This window comes from Rutidosis leptorrhynchoides, chromosome 9 (assembly GCF_046630445.1).
Source record: "Rutidosis leptorrhynchoides isolate AG116_Rl617_1_P2 chromosome 9, CSIRO_AGI_Rlap_v1, whole genome shotgun sequence".
Classification (NCBI taxonomy): domain Eukaryota; kingdom Viridiplantae; phylum Streptophyta; class Magnoliopsida; order Asterales; family Asteraceae; genus Rutidosis; species Rutidosis leptorrhynchoides.
Genome location: NC_092341.1, coordinates 323,712,117 through 323,726,114, shown reverse-complemented (window position 1 = coordinate 323,726,114; position 13,998 = coordinate 323,712,117). Strand labels below are relative to the sequence as shown.

The following is a 13,998-nucleotide window of genomic DNA, read 5'->3' as shown; positions in this document are numbered from 1 at the left end:
TATATCTTGATCTTCCTAAACGTATGTACACATACAAAAAAAATATTATTTGTAATACATCAACCACATGGATCAATTATCAAATAAATATTTGTTTATAACCTCACGAAATCTTCTAAATGACTCAAACTAAACTTCTTATGAAATCTCTATTAACGACAAATAATTGTTTAGTAATTGTATGAACATGGAAGAACCATACCTAAAAATGTTGACTTTAACATGAAAATTACATGATCTTATACAACCAAAATACTCTCCCAATTAAATTACATTGCAAACACGATGATCGAAAGATGAAATGCAACATTACTCAAGGACTAACGTGATAGATAATGACAACTTGAGGACCAATATGGAAAAAAACAAAATAAAGGACTAAAATGGAACAATAAAAAAAACTTAAGGACCAAATTGAAAAACTAAAACAATCCATGTGATCTTTCTCGAATGGTTGCGTGGTCGTCTTTTACTTGCACATTGCTGTACGTATACACACACTAAAACACACACAATCTACAATGGCGAAGGTGATGCTTACACGGCCCAATTTTACAGCTTTATACGCTTACGGAACACAATTATTTAGGTGTAACATTATTCTCCGTTATCAATTTCAACCTATTGTTCGCCTAATTTCGCCGGTGAGTAAATTAGGGCACCAACAGGTTATTAAACCCTTAATTCATACCACTGGTCGTCGGAGATTTAGTGCCGGAGTTACTTCTCAGGAAAACGGTTCTGGACCGATTGATTCTCCTTTGATGCAATCTATGAAAAGCAAGGTTTGATATTTTGCTCTATAATGGTTTATTGAAGTATGTGCATTTTCAATTTTTTTAGTCATGTTTATTTGTTTAAGTTTTAAGGAATTAATTTCATGGTTGAATGTAAAACTTCGTGTTTAATTTATTAAATTGAATTGGAATTTAAGAAATTTGAGAAGTATAATATACTTGTATGTGGATGTTGTACAGATTAAAGAGGAATTGAATGCTGAGTTAGTAACTGTGAGTGATGCTTATGGTGATGGAAGACATGTTAGGTAATATTGCATTCGGTTTTACATGTTGAACTCCAAATTGGTTGCATTTGTCCTCTTGCATTAGGTTTTACGTGTTGAATTCATTAGTTTGACTCAAAATTGGTTGCATTTTTAATCTTATATTCCATATTGTATAAGCTGGGCCATAGTTAAACAGATGTATATAAGGTTGGTTTTGAGAATTTTTTGCTGAAGTTATTATTATTGAAATTGAAAGTTGTAATGAAAACTTTGGTTTTATAGTTAAGTTTGTTTTGTTATAAGCTTCTTTTCTGGAATATTAATAAATATGTTTTTATTAGTTTAACTTATTTGTGTCACACCTAGCCACGCCATTTTAAAAGGAATGATTTATCACTCCTAATCGGGATTATTTGTGAACGCCTCTTTTAGATGCTCTAAGAAGCTAAAACTTAATTATATAAAATGTGTTAGTAATTTAATCAAAACTTGGAAGTTTGTTCTTTTCTCGAGCTAGTCTATATTATGAATGAATAAACATCATATGATCCTTTCTTTTCGCTATCAAATGAACCACAAAAGCTTTGTATGTTGATATGCTTATCTAAATGGGTTCAATAGGAACTTATATAGAGTTTCCGTTTACACAAAGGTACCTCATCTTGTGTCATCACTTTAAGTTTTACCAGCTAATGTGAGGGTATTTAGGTATCTAACATCCCTACCCTCCTTAAGTTGGACTATGCTGTGGATACTGCCATTAATATCATATGTTGAATCAATACACAAAGGGGCTGTGACGATGAGACGCCGTTTCGAAGTAGTACTGAGTAGTTAATTAGAATTTCATAGTCGTCTATTGTCTGTAAATACAGTAATAAAACAGGTCATAAGAGAAAGCTTTTGTGGGTGCTTCTGCTAGTTAAAGATTAGTAATAGTTAGATAATAAGATGTCTGAGTGTCCGACAACTTTTGATTGTTAATTGTTAAAGATTTTAATTAGGTCATTTCATGTCTGCAGTTACAGATAGTATTTATATATTTTAATTACTTGTCTACTTAATTTGTTATTTTAAGAGTCATTGTCCATTTCACAGTTTGTTTTATATGCACGAGACCATTTATTATACTTGAATGATGCGCCCTGGCAATTGTTTTATTCAAGCTCCGTCCCTCGATATAAAGCACCCCATTTATGCTTTGTGGTATTCTGTTAATTATTCAGTAAAATTTGAAACATCGTTCTGTTTTTTCAGCATTGATGTCGTGTCTTCAGCTTTCGAGGGGAAATCTGCTGTAAACAGACAGAGGATGGTATACAAAGCCATATGGGAGGAATTGCAAAACGTTGTTCATGCAGTTGACCAAATGACAACCAAGACCCCTGAAGAAGCAGCATCAGGAAAGTGATCAACCTGCATAAAAGATCCGGCAGTCTCAAAGTCTTCGCCCGAAGTTCAATTTTGGGAAGCATCATTTTTATTTTTAATAATATTAATTATTGTGTCATGAATTACACACTTGTGAACAGCCTCAACTTGTTATGTGAACTCTATTGGAAATATGGCTCAACTCGTGTTCACGAATTCCACTTTTCTTATCTAAGCGATCATGAATTCCATTTTTTCTTATCTAAAGAGGCTTTCGAAGTATGGTACACATTTGGCATGTTTGGTTTCGGCTGTCATTCGCAATGTATAATCAGTGTTCAAGACTCATTGCAGATAAAAGTACAAACATTTGATGTACATAACAGAACAATGAAAACATTTTTTTAAAAAGTTTTTCAGAACAATGTATAATGCAATGATTGTCTATACACTTGATAAAATATCTATGTATGTTATTTACAGCTACAAATATAATGGTATACAAGACAACCCAATCTCCTGAAAGAAGAATGTACACGGAGTATTGGAAGAATTAACAACACTTCAACTTATAGACGGCAGCGTAGGGTTCATCATGCCAAGGCCCGAACCCCCAAAACCACCTGGTTCAGCATGCTTCACTCTACCAAAGTACCTGATGTGACGCAGCAGCCTTGCTAAAAACGTATTATGGCATATTGTTGAGCTGTCACATATAACTGCCACATGTTTCCGTGCTCTGGTTATCGCGACATTCATTCGTCTACTATCCCCAAGAAACCCAACCGCTCCTAAATTGTTCGATCGAACCTAAGCACATAAAAAAAGATTGTTAAAGTGAATATTTTATGTACCAAACATTTAATTTGTCAATAAATGAAAAGCATAAAACTTATTTTTTTTGTACATATATTTACTTTTCTTGAAACATACCATAGAAATGATGACTGCATCAGCTTCCCTGCCTTGGAAACTATCGATAGTTGCGATCTCAACCCCTCTGGCCAATGGGATTTCGTCTAGACTATCCCTTAGTAACTGTACCTGTGCAACATATGGTGACTGCACTGCAATTGCTTTAGGGCTCACACCTGCATCATACAAATCCCCAAATATTATTTTTCATTTCATAATAAATTTTTAATTTTTATTTTATTCTTTCATGTCCAGCAGACAACTTCTTGAAATCAAGATCCACAATAATTTACCCCATTTCAGCGAGTTCATGTAATTAAACAATAACTAGACACATATTTGCAAGTTTTGTAGAAGCAAGTACCAGCATATATAAGTGAGAGAACATGTTGAACAACAATATCCGCCTCCCCTTCGTTGTAAAACGAGCCTGTGCCAGCTAAGTCTAAATGCTCCTCACACCCAGGTGATAAACTACCGTATGGTTTCCTTGTATCAAGCAATAGCAATGGGCATTGCGTGATCCATGTAGGCTACAATAATAAACAAACAAATGAAACAATGTTCAACATTATGACTACAATAAGATAATCACCTAAAGCATTAGTTAAACATGTACATTAAATTGAAGTCATGCATATGCTTTACATTTGATATAATCTTACAACCCAATTGCATAATACTTATTAGTTATTAAACAGGTCTGAAGTCACCCAATATGCATTTTAAATGGATAAAACCATCTGAATTTAAAATAACATTATTCAGAAATAAAAATAGTAGATTTTTAAGCAATCATGCTTGACACACTGATTATGTATTAAAAGTAATACCTGTACGAAAGGAGAGTCGACAAGAAGATGAGAAGAAACTGTTGCTGAAGACGTCAATAATCCACCATACATCTCCTTTGAAGCCCAGCTAGAAATCGCATCATTCATTCGGTATTGTGTTGTTAACTTAGTAACAAGAAGCCCGTCATGTAAACTCGAGGCTCTTTCTAATAACGACATCCCGAGACCACCTTCTAATGCTCTTCTAGAAAGGATAACAGGTGCCAGCTGGCACTGATCTCCAGCAAGAATACACCTTTTTCCTTTCAATATTGGAATCCAGCAAGAAGGTTCAATGGCTTGACCCGCTTCATCGATAACCACAAGATCAAAAGCATCCAAACGCCTGATTATTGGGTCAGCAGCACCAGTGTTCGTAGTAAGAACAACCTGGGCATTACCTAATATTTCCTTAACTGTTTCTTTTTCCTTTTTCTTGAATTCCTTACCCGTTTGTTTCAAAAGCTGTCTGATTCCAGCTGCCAATGAATCATCTCTCAAACATTGTCTCAAATCCTTCCTAAGATTTGACCTTTTTCTCTCGAGTTCGGCCCGAAATGTTGATAGCTTACTGTTAACTATCTCCACTAAAGATTTTGAAACAACAACTGGAGAAATTCGTGAAGGATTACCAAATCTTACTATATTAATCCCAAGGCCCGATAGTTTTTCAACCATGTTATCCACAGCTGCATTTGTGGGGGCAGTAACAAGTACCCTTTCACCTTGTTCTACAGCTAAAGCAATTAATTCCTTTAGCATACCTGTTTTCCCAGTGCCAGGTGGACCTTGTACAACCATAACAGGCCGTTTCTGGTTTAAGCCCAATGCAATAGCCCTTTTTTGGGCTGAATCAAAGTTTTGTTTGTATTTGGTTTCGTCCGGTTTTGCTTCACCCCAATCAGTGAAATCATTATCTTCCAGCCATGTAACATCATCTTTATCACCAAAAAGTGTAGCTACTACAGCGATTGAAGGGTTGTTTTTGTGCAGACCTTTTTTCTGAAGCATCATAAGAGCTTCACAATTTCGCTGAAATAATAAAACAGTAACATAATTATTACACGTTAGTGACAAAGTAAGTGACTTTATTGTAAACCCTGTGACAAAGGAAATTGTATCTGGGATCACGTAAAGTAATAGATTGATTTTATATGATTCGTGTACAAATTTGTATGATAATCATATTTCAAGCAACTCAGCTTGGATTTAAACAAGATGCTGGATCTTCTTGTGAATATGCAATGGTGTACCACATTTACAAGTCTTGAAAAATGTAAGGTTAATAGAGCTTACAAAAACAAATGACAAAAACTTCAAAGTTGACATTTTAAATCAGGCAACTGGTTTATTCGTGTGCTCAAAAACCAATAAAGGTGAGAAATTTACGATCGACGAACTAACGTACCACAAAGAATAAAGTTAAAACGATTACCTCGTATGTAACTGCATCAGCTAATCCATGAATCCGGTCTATGCGCACAATCTTACCAAATAACTTTGAAAAAGTGGGATCACCATGTCGGGATTCTAAAGCTACAGTGATGCTACATCCATCCTCACCCAAATTATTAACAAACCCTTGCATGCCTGAAATCGCACCAGCCGCACCCCTGCTGTCACATGTCCTCACACAAACCATATCTCCAGGGGACAACGTTGTTGGTGGCAACCTATGATTGCCCTCGACCTTAAACATCACCAAGTGCATACCACCTAATCCTGTATAAGTGCTAACTGCAACCAAATTGCAGATCGTGTCACATAATTCTTGTTCTGCCTGGCCATGACTAACAAGAAATTCAATTGGCTTGTTTTTATCAGAACTGTCTGCTGTAGGGGCAGCATCCAACTCCTGTTGTGTGAACTCCAATTCAGAATCCCTTTCAACACGAAGTAGGTTAGCCATTCTTTCTGAAAAATCGTCAATCTTGCCTTGAATTGCCTTAACTTTCTCTAGCTCCATGCCCAAAACACCATGAACAGTTTTTGGCAGTGAAACCTTCCTTGCAATGGCTTTATGCTGAGCTGATGATCAATTATACATATTTCCATATCAAGAATTAGATATATCTTCTCAAAAGAAATACAAAAAATTTATATTAATACAACAATTAAATAAAACTAAAGGTGCTTGGACGTTTATTAAAAATGTTGTAATTTACTTTAGCTTGTTATCTTCCGACTGTTGAGGTGCCATCTAAAAGGTGTATATATTTGATTTCTCAAACCAATTGTATGATTTCAGTGACTTGAATTCACAATTTCACAATAGACATTATTTGAAGATAATGACCAACATATTTTTCATCTTCTGATCATCTAAGGAATGAGGAATCACATAATCAGTTATGTAATTTCGTACAGAAGTAATTATCTATGGTAAAGTAAACTTATATAGTTTCCCCTATCCTTATAACCTTATTTGAGAGACTTCTATTTTGCAAATGTCCATACTTTGTTCACAAAAAACTCATAGTATATATTAATCTTTCAAATGATCAGAAATTGACTGTGGCTTCAAAATTCCAGATGCACACGCAAACAGAAACATCATTTTCTACAACCAATTTACTAAAGCTTCAGATAATCACTTTCAAAATGCACATTCAAACATATCATGATCAACTAATACTAGTTGTAACAAACACAATTACTTCATCATCAGTGAAACACTAAACGATTACTTATATACCTGATTTCGCAAGTTCCTTGAAAAGCTTCCACGACTCAGTTTTCTGCCAATCATCAACCAAACTCTTCCCCTGAAGCCCCTGAAGTACATCCCTAAGCTCTCTTTGAAAATGATCAAACAACGTCGGATAATGCGTACAAGCTTTCAAACAAACAGATTCCAATCCAGACGGCATCGGAATCGCACTCAAATACGGTTGAGCTTGTATAACAAAAGTTAACCCTGGCCCCATCCTTTGTCTAACCTCACTAAACTCACCTTGCAATTCTGCATCCCCAAAATCAACAGCCATGGCTTTCATTCCTAAACTTATCCATCTCACCACACACTTCCCCAAATCCTTTCGCCCTAACGGATCGCCGTTTTGACTTAAACTTCTCACATCAATCGGTTCACATTTCATTAATTCATCTTCTACTCCTCCACCTATCCTTTTAACACTACTGCTGTTGCTTTTTTTAACGGAACTTTTATGTTTTCTTACACTAGTAGTGATTTTCTTATCTAAAGTATTGAAAATGTTAAAACGTAACGGAAAACATTTAATTAACGATGATGACGTAAGATTAACCTGAAGGTGACGGAAACGTAGGGCGGAGATTCCGAAGTAGGGCGGGGGCGGTGGTTCCGTTCGCCATCGTTCAATACCTACAACTCGATTAACGGTAACGCTCACCATGCACAGTTGAATTAGAAACCCTAGAAAACGGCAGTTGAAAATAATTCGTTGATTGAGCGAATGAAAATGGAAGTTGGAAGAAGACAGTTGGCAGTGGAATCAGGTTCGTACTTGAAGAAAGGTGAAGATTCCTTTTACGTGTTTAATAATTAATTTTAGTTTTTTTTTTATGAATAAAATGATGAAAAATTGAAAATAAATATGGAAATTCAGGGTTTGGTGTGTGGCTGATTTGTGCTTTGCTTTGTTTGTACGTGTAAATAGTCGACGTGTTCATCTGGGGTTCTTTAATTTTTAGTTGATGTACTTTCCACATGAAAATCCTACACGACTTCAAAGGATTTTATAGATTTTTGTTTTCTTAAATAGATGGAGCATAGAAATATTATTATGTATTATGTATTTTTTATTTGTTTCGTGTTATAAATGTTTTTAAAATTGAGGTGGTTCATTTTTGAACGCAATTTTTAGTTGGTAAAAGATTATTCAATGTTTTTTTAAGTAATGTCGATGACTAACTTACTGATTTTATTAAGTAGTTTGACCATTATTCGAGCTCGGTTGAGTCAAAATTTTACTAAGTACGAGCTTACCAATAATGCTAAATGTTGAAATTAATCCTACATTGGATATGAGAAGAAATAGCTTATGCATATAATTTTAGGGAACATTTCTTTATCACCAATTGTTTTTAGTCTTTTAGAATACTAAATATATTGGACCTAAAAAGCAATCCTTCAAGTGATGTCAGAGCCAGGTTGTAGCCCAGATGTGTGGACGGTGCAGAGTAGTAGCAGAGATTTATACCGAAATGACTGTGAACGTGACCAAAAAAGTAACTTAGTTACTATTTATATAAGTATTTAACGTTATTATTGTATAGATTTTTAACTAGTTTTTCACAATATATCTTAATCACATTTATGTACTGTTTTTCAATTAAGTACTAATAATATAAACTTATATAAGCGCAACTTAATAGCACGCTTGTTGAGTTTCTTGAGTATAAAATGTCACAAAATTCAAATTCAGTCATTCTACTCTTATCAAAATTTTGAAGCTTTACAACCCAAATTAGAATTATCCTAAAACATTTTGGAAATGATTTCCAGCTTGTCGTCGAGCCACTCGGGCAAATCCAATATGAGTCAAGCTGATGTTAAACTCGACTTACATTATTACAACCTTAATATCCAGTGTAGTATTGGTGTGACATACTTTTTCGGTGTGGTCGTGATTATCATGCCAATGCTCACTGAAAACTACACGATATACTCCGTACAATCCAGATACATGTGATAATGTGAATAACAATTTACCAATAGTTGTAATCTTACTTAAATAGAGTGTGTACTTTTAGTTATTACAATGACGATTACAAGACTACTCCCAACCGAGCGTCACATTTGATCCTTCAGATGAGGTGGTCGACGTTGACGCTTATTAACGCGACGTGAGTTTCCGACGGAGTGAGGCGTGAGTCATTCGAAGAACTCAGTTGAGGCGTGAAAGATTGTTCCAGCCAATCATGAATTACATTTATTATATTGTTTGTTATCGTATTATTTTTTTCCCTCAACTCTTAATCAGATTTTACCACGTCACCTTACACATATATGACATAAAAACTTGACGTTTTAGATTAACGAAGGTCAAATAAAATCACAATCAAAAATCCAATTTTTCAGAAGAAAAAAAAAATTGCACAATTTGACTTTGCTATTACAATCAGGATTAGGAATAGTCTAAAGACATAATAAATGGCTCTTGTAACACCCCCACTGAAAAGCATTATAACACCCCTTGAGAACCCGAAGGGTTGGTAAACTTGTATATACATTTTTATTTTGCATGTATTCACAATCATAGTGCATTCTACTTGATTATGAACATGTGAACATTTAAAAATGTACCCCGAGTTCTATTTCATTGATCAACATGTTTCATGGAACTTTTTCTGAAAAGCGCCTTAATTTTTCTGCAAATAAACACGGAGCAAAGAAAACAGCCATCAAATATACACCCCTCTTGCAGCTTAAGTGAGTGTTCTCAAATCAAGCTGATCAACATCCCTACAAAAAGACAATCATTCCATGGTTGTAAAAGTCCTGATTAATCGGGATTTAGCCCCCGGCTATTCTCCGACTTGACCTATTATTTGTTTGGTTAAATTTGTCAAAAAAGTCCAGTTTAGTCGGTCAAAATAGGATATATTCGATCAAAATCGGTCAAAGTAGGTCAAATACAATCAAAGTTAAAGTTGGTCAACGTCTCTCCGACTTGGTCAATTAGTCCCTACGACCTACTAGTTCCCGACTAGCGACTTTTACAACCTTGTTCATTCCATTATCATACCATGTTTGATCTAACTTTTGTAACTTTATTTTTTTCAAAAGGTGAAATAAAAGTTGTACACATTTTCAATCCAGTTTTCTACAATAAAATACATGAAATATAAAAATAAGTTTCAATTCGGCTACCAGGAACGGAAGTAAATAATATTGATCATAAACATAGTTAAGATATCATACACTATAAATTCATCTCAGACACTTTCTGGTCCGGATTGTTTGAGTTTCCTTGTTGTTCTTGTTTGACATCTGGTGCTGAACCTGAAGTTGCACCCTGACAATACATACATATATATTTCAAATACATGGGAAGCATAAATAACTATATGTCGCTTTGTGGAAGTAGGTGTTCACCTTATTAATGGATATATCAGCAAAAGATGCATCCATCTCTCTGGTATTAGCACGTTCACTTTCTTTTATATCGACCTGAACAGACGCAACGTGGAAACACGTCAGTATGTAAACGAAATTGTGAATCCGAGACCCAAGGGGGTCACTGATCTTCACTGGGCGTTTGCATTTGTTTTCTGAAAGGGATTATGTGATATCGAACACTCGTAAACATATAAGTGGCAGTATGTAACAGGGGAACTATATAGTGTTCAGACGTCTTAAACCTGTTTGGAGTTGTGATCATCAGATGTTTAATTTTCAGAAAAATGATTATTATAAAAACAATAGTATTACAAAAGCAAACTAACTTTTCAAATGGACAATATAGGCAGTTGTATGCACTAAGAATAGATTGCAGACAACTTTCAACACATTAACCCCTTTTAGCTAAAATGTAGATTTGACCCATTCGAGAGAAAAACACAAACCAAACCGACTGATATATAAGTGTAAGTGTCGGATTACCACCTCTAGAATGACAGTTAACTAACTGAACTCAAAGATCACAAAAGTGCACATACCATGTCCTTAGACTCAACATCATGAAGTTCTCTCTTCACCCTTCCAACTAAAGGCTTACTGTAAATAGAAACAAAAAGCAAGTAATAAATAAGGGATCAGAAGGGGAAAATACTAATCGAATAACGTTATATCACATGATTGAAAGCCGAAAGCCTACCCCCCGTTAGTTTCATCAACATCAGAATCATCTGACCTTCGATCATCATCCTCTTGGTCTTCATCAGCCTGAATACAACAAAATTCACATTTTTTATATTTCTCACTAAAGGAAGAATAAAACTTTGCAGCATCAAGAACAACTTGTTGAGGTTGGTAAGATCACAATGGTTATGTCCTCCCATTATCATAGTTCATGCAACAGAACAATTTTAAATAAAGAAAAACAAAAAACAATGGCATTAAAATCTGAATTTGAGATCACTTAGATGATCGGCATAATATGGTGAAAACAAATCTAATACACTTACTAATTAGCACACTGAACTTCTCACAAAAACATTAAGGTGTTTGCTTTTTAAGGTGTTTTTGTCTGAAGATCTGTGGTCCACATTAGGACCACATTTGTAGAGAAGATAGGTCTGAAACGTAAAACGTAAAGACTGTTTGTTTTTGTGTCTACAAAATAACTTACTCTTGTCACTAGGAAGCATAACAGAATAACACATTATTTGATCTTACGTCTTAAAAAAAACAAACGGTCTGCAGTAAAAATGTGTACGTGCCCGCATATATAAGACATCTACGGACTGAAAAACAAACAACACCTAAGTCTTCAATGATACATCATATGGTTGAGTGGAAAAATTTGAACAAAAGCGGATGCATACAACATATGTTTGAGTGCAGAAAGTAGTTGATAGAATCAGAAGATGGATACAACAAATTAAAGATCCAAAATGCAGAAACAAACCTCAGGGAATTCAGTATCAGGAGGCCGTTCTTGAAACTGCACACTTGGTGCATGCTGAAGTTTAGAGAGATTATCCAGAAGCTTTGATCGTATCTCATCTAACAGCTGGCGAGTGTTCTTATTTTCCATGTTACTTGGAGCAACATGAAGAGTATAGTCAGGACCAAAGTATTCATAATATTCGTGTTGCGGCATCTTATCTTCTAACTCAACCCCAAGTGCGACTCCAGTCTACACAAAAAAGATAAAAGATGCATATCTCAAATACACAGAATTTGTTAAACACTCGATTGTGTGATTATTACAGCTTCAAAAACCCGAACCAGCCCAGTTATCAAGCCTAGTCGTGTGTTTTAATATATTTTATAATCTAATTCTACTTGCTAAAAATTATGTAATCATTTTTAAAATGCATTGAAAGACTTCCTTATCAGGAAACACGATAGTTACCTCATAACACCAGCAGCGAGCAACATTTCGTATTGTATAGCCGCCGCCACCAAGCAAGAGTAAAGGCACATTGAAAGATCGCATATACTTCACGCATTCAGCATGTCCTTTAATAGAAAGATTGAAGCAGCCCAATCTATCACCTGATAACGAGTCTGCACCACATTGTAATACAACTGCACCGGGCCTAAAAACTTCCATTACTTTAGCCATAATTGGCTTGAATAATGATTGATAGCTTTCATCATCAATGCCATCATCAAGGGGAACATTCAAAGAGTAATATTTTCCCTTAGAATATCCAATATCTCGTATATCCCCTGTTCCCGGAAAATAATCTCCAAATTTATGAAAGGAAACCGTCATAACCCTATCGGTAGTGTAAAAAGCTTCCTCCACACCATCACCGTGATGAATGTCAATATCAACATATAGCACACGCTGCATTATATATATATATATATATATATATATATATATATATATATATATATATATATATATATATATATATATAAAATAAAAAAATAAAAAACACTTTAAAGTCAACATTTATAACAGTAAAAACATAATGCCTTTAGGTGACATAAATGTGTGTAAGCTATGTATGTAAGGGTGCGTTTGATTGCCTCTTAAGTCTTAATTGAATGGTTCAACACTTAATGCTAAACCGTTCAACATTTAGTGCGTTTGATACTCTGAATGACAGACTAAGCTGGACCGTTCAGCAGTCTGTGTTGAACCATTCATAATTGAAATACTCTCAGCACATTCATTTTATCTAATATGCTCCTTAAATAATATCCAATCCAAAATACTTATCAAACAATTATATTATTTTATTTATTCATTGAAAGGTTAATTCATAAATTTTACAAGATTCATAGAGTTCATTTGGAATGATTAAGAACTAGGTTCAATCAGAACCTTTGAATCATTAAGATTTTGAACCATTCAGCTTATTCATTCCATTTTATCAAACGCACCCTAAGTGTTCATGTAGAACGTGTGTAAGCATGTGTAAAAGGTTGCATATAACAAGAAAATTTAGCATACCGGGTGTACTTTCAGGAGTTCAAGAATAGACAGCACAATATCATTAACATAGCAAAAACCAGAAGCCTCGCATTTTTTAGCATGATGGAGTCCACCGGCCCAATTTATCGCGATATCACAATAATCGTGGTTCAACTTAACCGCACCACCAACAGAACCACCTGCATAAGTCTGACAGAAATTGTATAGGCCATCAAACACAGGGCAATCTTCACCAACATTAAATCTTTTTAACTGTCTCAACTGATCTTGTTGCGTTTCGGGGGTGATACTCTTTAAAAAGGAAATGTAGTCATCAGCATGAAACCTACAAAGATCTTTATCCCTAGCGGAAACCGGTTTTACAACGTGCATATTTTGTAGTAAACCGTAGTGAGCTAAAAGAGCATGGGTCATGCGAATTCTGTGTGGCTTCATTGGGTGACCTTGCCCGTAATAGTAGTTTCCCACTTCTGGATCGTAAAAGTAAAACACTTTCCTTTTCACTCCATCCGCCCCAGATGCTAGTGAATTACCTCCAGTTTCCATTTAAAACCTGAAAACAATAATGTGAAGCAGATAACAATTTCTGTAACAAAAGGCAGTTCAATCTTGATTTATCGTGAAACAAACAGTACCCACTACATGACAAATAAAAAATTCTTTTTTTTGAAAGGCAAGTTGTCGGCATCACCCAGAGGGACTTAACCACCTTCTCGATCATATGTCACGCACGCACGCGCTTACGGGAGGAAACCCGAATCGCATTGCAGGAACCCGATTCGTAAACCATCCCGTGGGACAGACGGACCGCGTTTGAATCCTGAATGGATCC

The 13,998-nt window shown here is 35.1% G+C and overlaps 3 protein-coding genes across 6 annotated transcripts; 1 reads left to right on the top strand and 2 right to left on the bottom strand.

Annotated features, from left to right (window-relative positions):
• Positions 1-462: 462 nt before the first annotated feature.
• On the top strand, positions 463-2,435 carry LOC139867695 (protein BOLA4, chloroplastic/mitochondrial). The gene is made up of 3 exons (XM_071856061.1): positions 463-785; positions 978-1,045; positions 2,264-2,435. The coding sequence occupies exons 1-3, from the start codon at positions 522-524 to the stop codon at positions 2,415-2,417; spliced, it is 486 nt and encodes a 161-aa protein (XP_071712162.1). The 5' UTR covers positions 463-521; the 3' UTR covers positions 2,418-2,435.
• A 381-nt stretch (positions 2,436-2,816) lies between these two features.
• LOC139866997 (DNA polymerase alpha-associated DNA helicase A) lies at positions 2,817-7,647 on the bottom strand. The gene is made up of 6 exons (XM_071855306.1): positions 6,821-7,647; positions 5,561-6,153; positions 4,126-5,157; positions 3,657-3,825; positions 3,311-3,468; positions 2,817-3,187 (listed from the first exon to the last, which is right to left on the bottom strand). The coding sequence occupies exons 1-6, from the start codon at positions 7,497-7,499 to the stop codon at positions 2,942-2,944; spliced, it is 2,877 nt and encodes a 958-aa protein (XP_071711407.1). The 5' UTR covers positions 7,500-7,647; the 3' UTR covers positions 2,817-2,941.
• Positions 7,648-9,208: 1,561 nt separating this feature from the next.
• LOC139866996 (histone deacetylase 19-like) lies at positions 9,209-13,720 on the bottom strand. 4 transcript variants are annotated; one of them, XM_071855303.1, is made up of 8 exons: positions 13,185-13,720; positions 12,129-12,569; positions 11,679-11,909; positions 10,926-10,993; positions 10,768-10,825; positions 10,205-10,279; positions 10,031-10,124; positions 9,209-9,571 (listed from the first exon to the last, which is right to left on the bottom strand). In XM_071855303.1, exons 1-7 carry the CDS (start codon positions 13,710-13,712, stop codon positions 10,032-10,034), a joined length of 1,494 nt encoding a protein of 497 aa, XP_071711404.1. In that variant the 5' UTR covers positions 13,713-13,720; the 3' UTR covers positions 9,209-9,571; position 10,031. The 4 variants fall into 4 exon arrangements, with proteins under 4 accessions (XP_071711404.1, XP_071711405.1, XP_071711403.1 ...); XM_071855304.1 differs by having other exon boundaries at positions 9,209-9,477; XM_071855302.1 differs by lacking the exon at positions 9,209-9,571 and having other exon boundaries at positions 9,859-10,124.
• Between the last annotated feature and the right edge of the window lie 278 nt (positions 13,721-13,998).

Bases quoted from the DNA above. Each gene is read 5' to 3' on its own strand.
- LOC139867695 (XM_071856061.1), top strand. From the start codon at position 522: ATGGCGAAGGTGATGCTTACACGGCCCAATTTTACAGCTTTATACGCT. The intron at 786-977 runs GTTTGATATTTT...GATGTTGTACAG, and splicing joins TGCAATCTATGAAAAGCAAG to ATTAAAGAGGAATTGAATGC. The intron at 1,046-2,263 runs GTAATATTGCAT...CTGTTTTTTCAG, and splicing joins GGTGATGGAAGACATGTTAG to CATTGATGTCGTGTCTTCAG.
- LOC139866997 (XM_071855306.1), bottom strand. From the start codon at position 7,499: ATGGTGAGCGTTACCGTTAATCGAGTTGTAGGTATTGAACGATGGCGA. The intron at 3,469-3,656 runs GTACTTGCTTCT...TGTATGATGCAG, and splicing joins TCTCTCACTTATATATGCTG to GTGTGAGCCCTAAAGCAATT. The intron at 3,188-3,310 runs GTATGTTTCAAG...TTATGTGCTTAG, and splicing joins ATGCAGTCATCATTTCTATG to GTTCGATCGAACAATTTAGG.
- LOC139866996 (XM_071855303.1), bottom strand. From the start codon at position 13,712: ATGGAAACTGGAGGTAATTCACTAGCATCTGGGGCGGATGGAGTGAAA. The intron at 10,994-11,678 runs GTTTGTTTCTGC...TGTTGTATTCAG, and splicing joins CTGATACTGAATTCCCTGAG to GCTGATGAAGACCAAGAGGA. The intron at 10,280-10,767 runs GTATGTGCACTT...GCGTCTGTTCAG, and splicing joins ATGTTGAGTCTAAGGACATG to GTCGATATAAAAGAAAGTGA.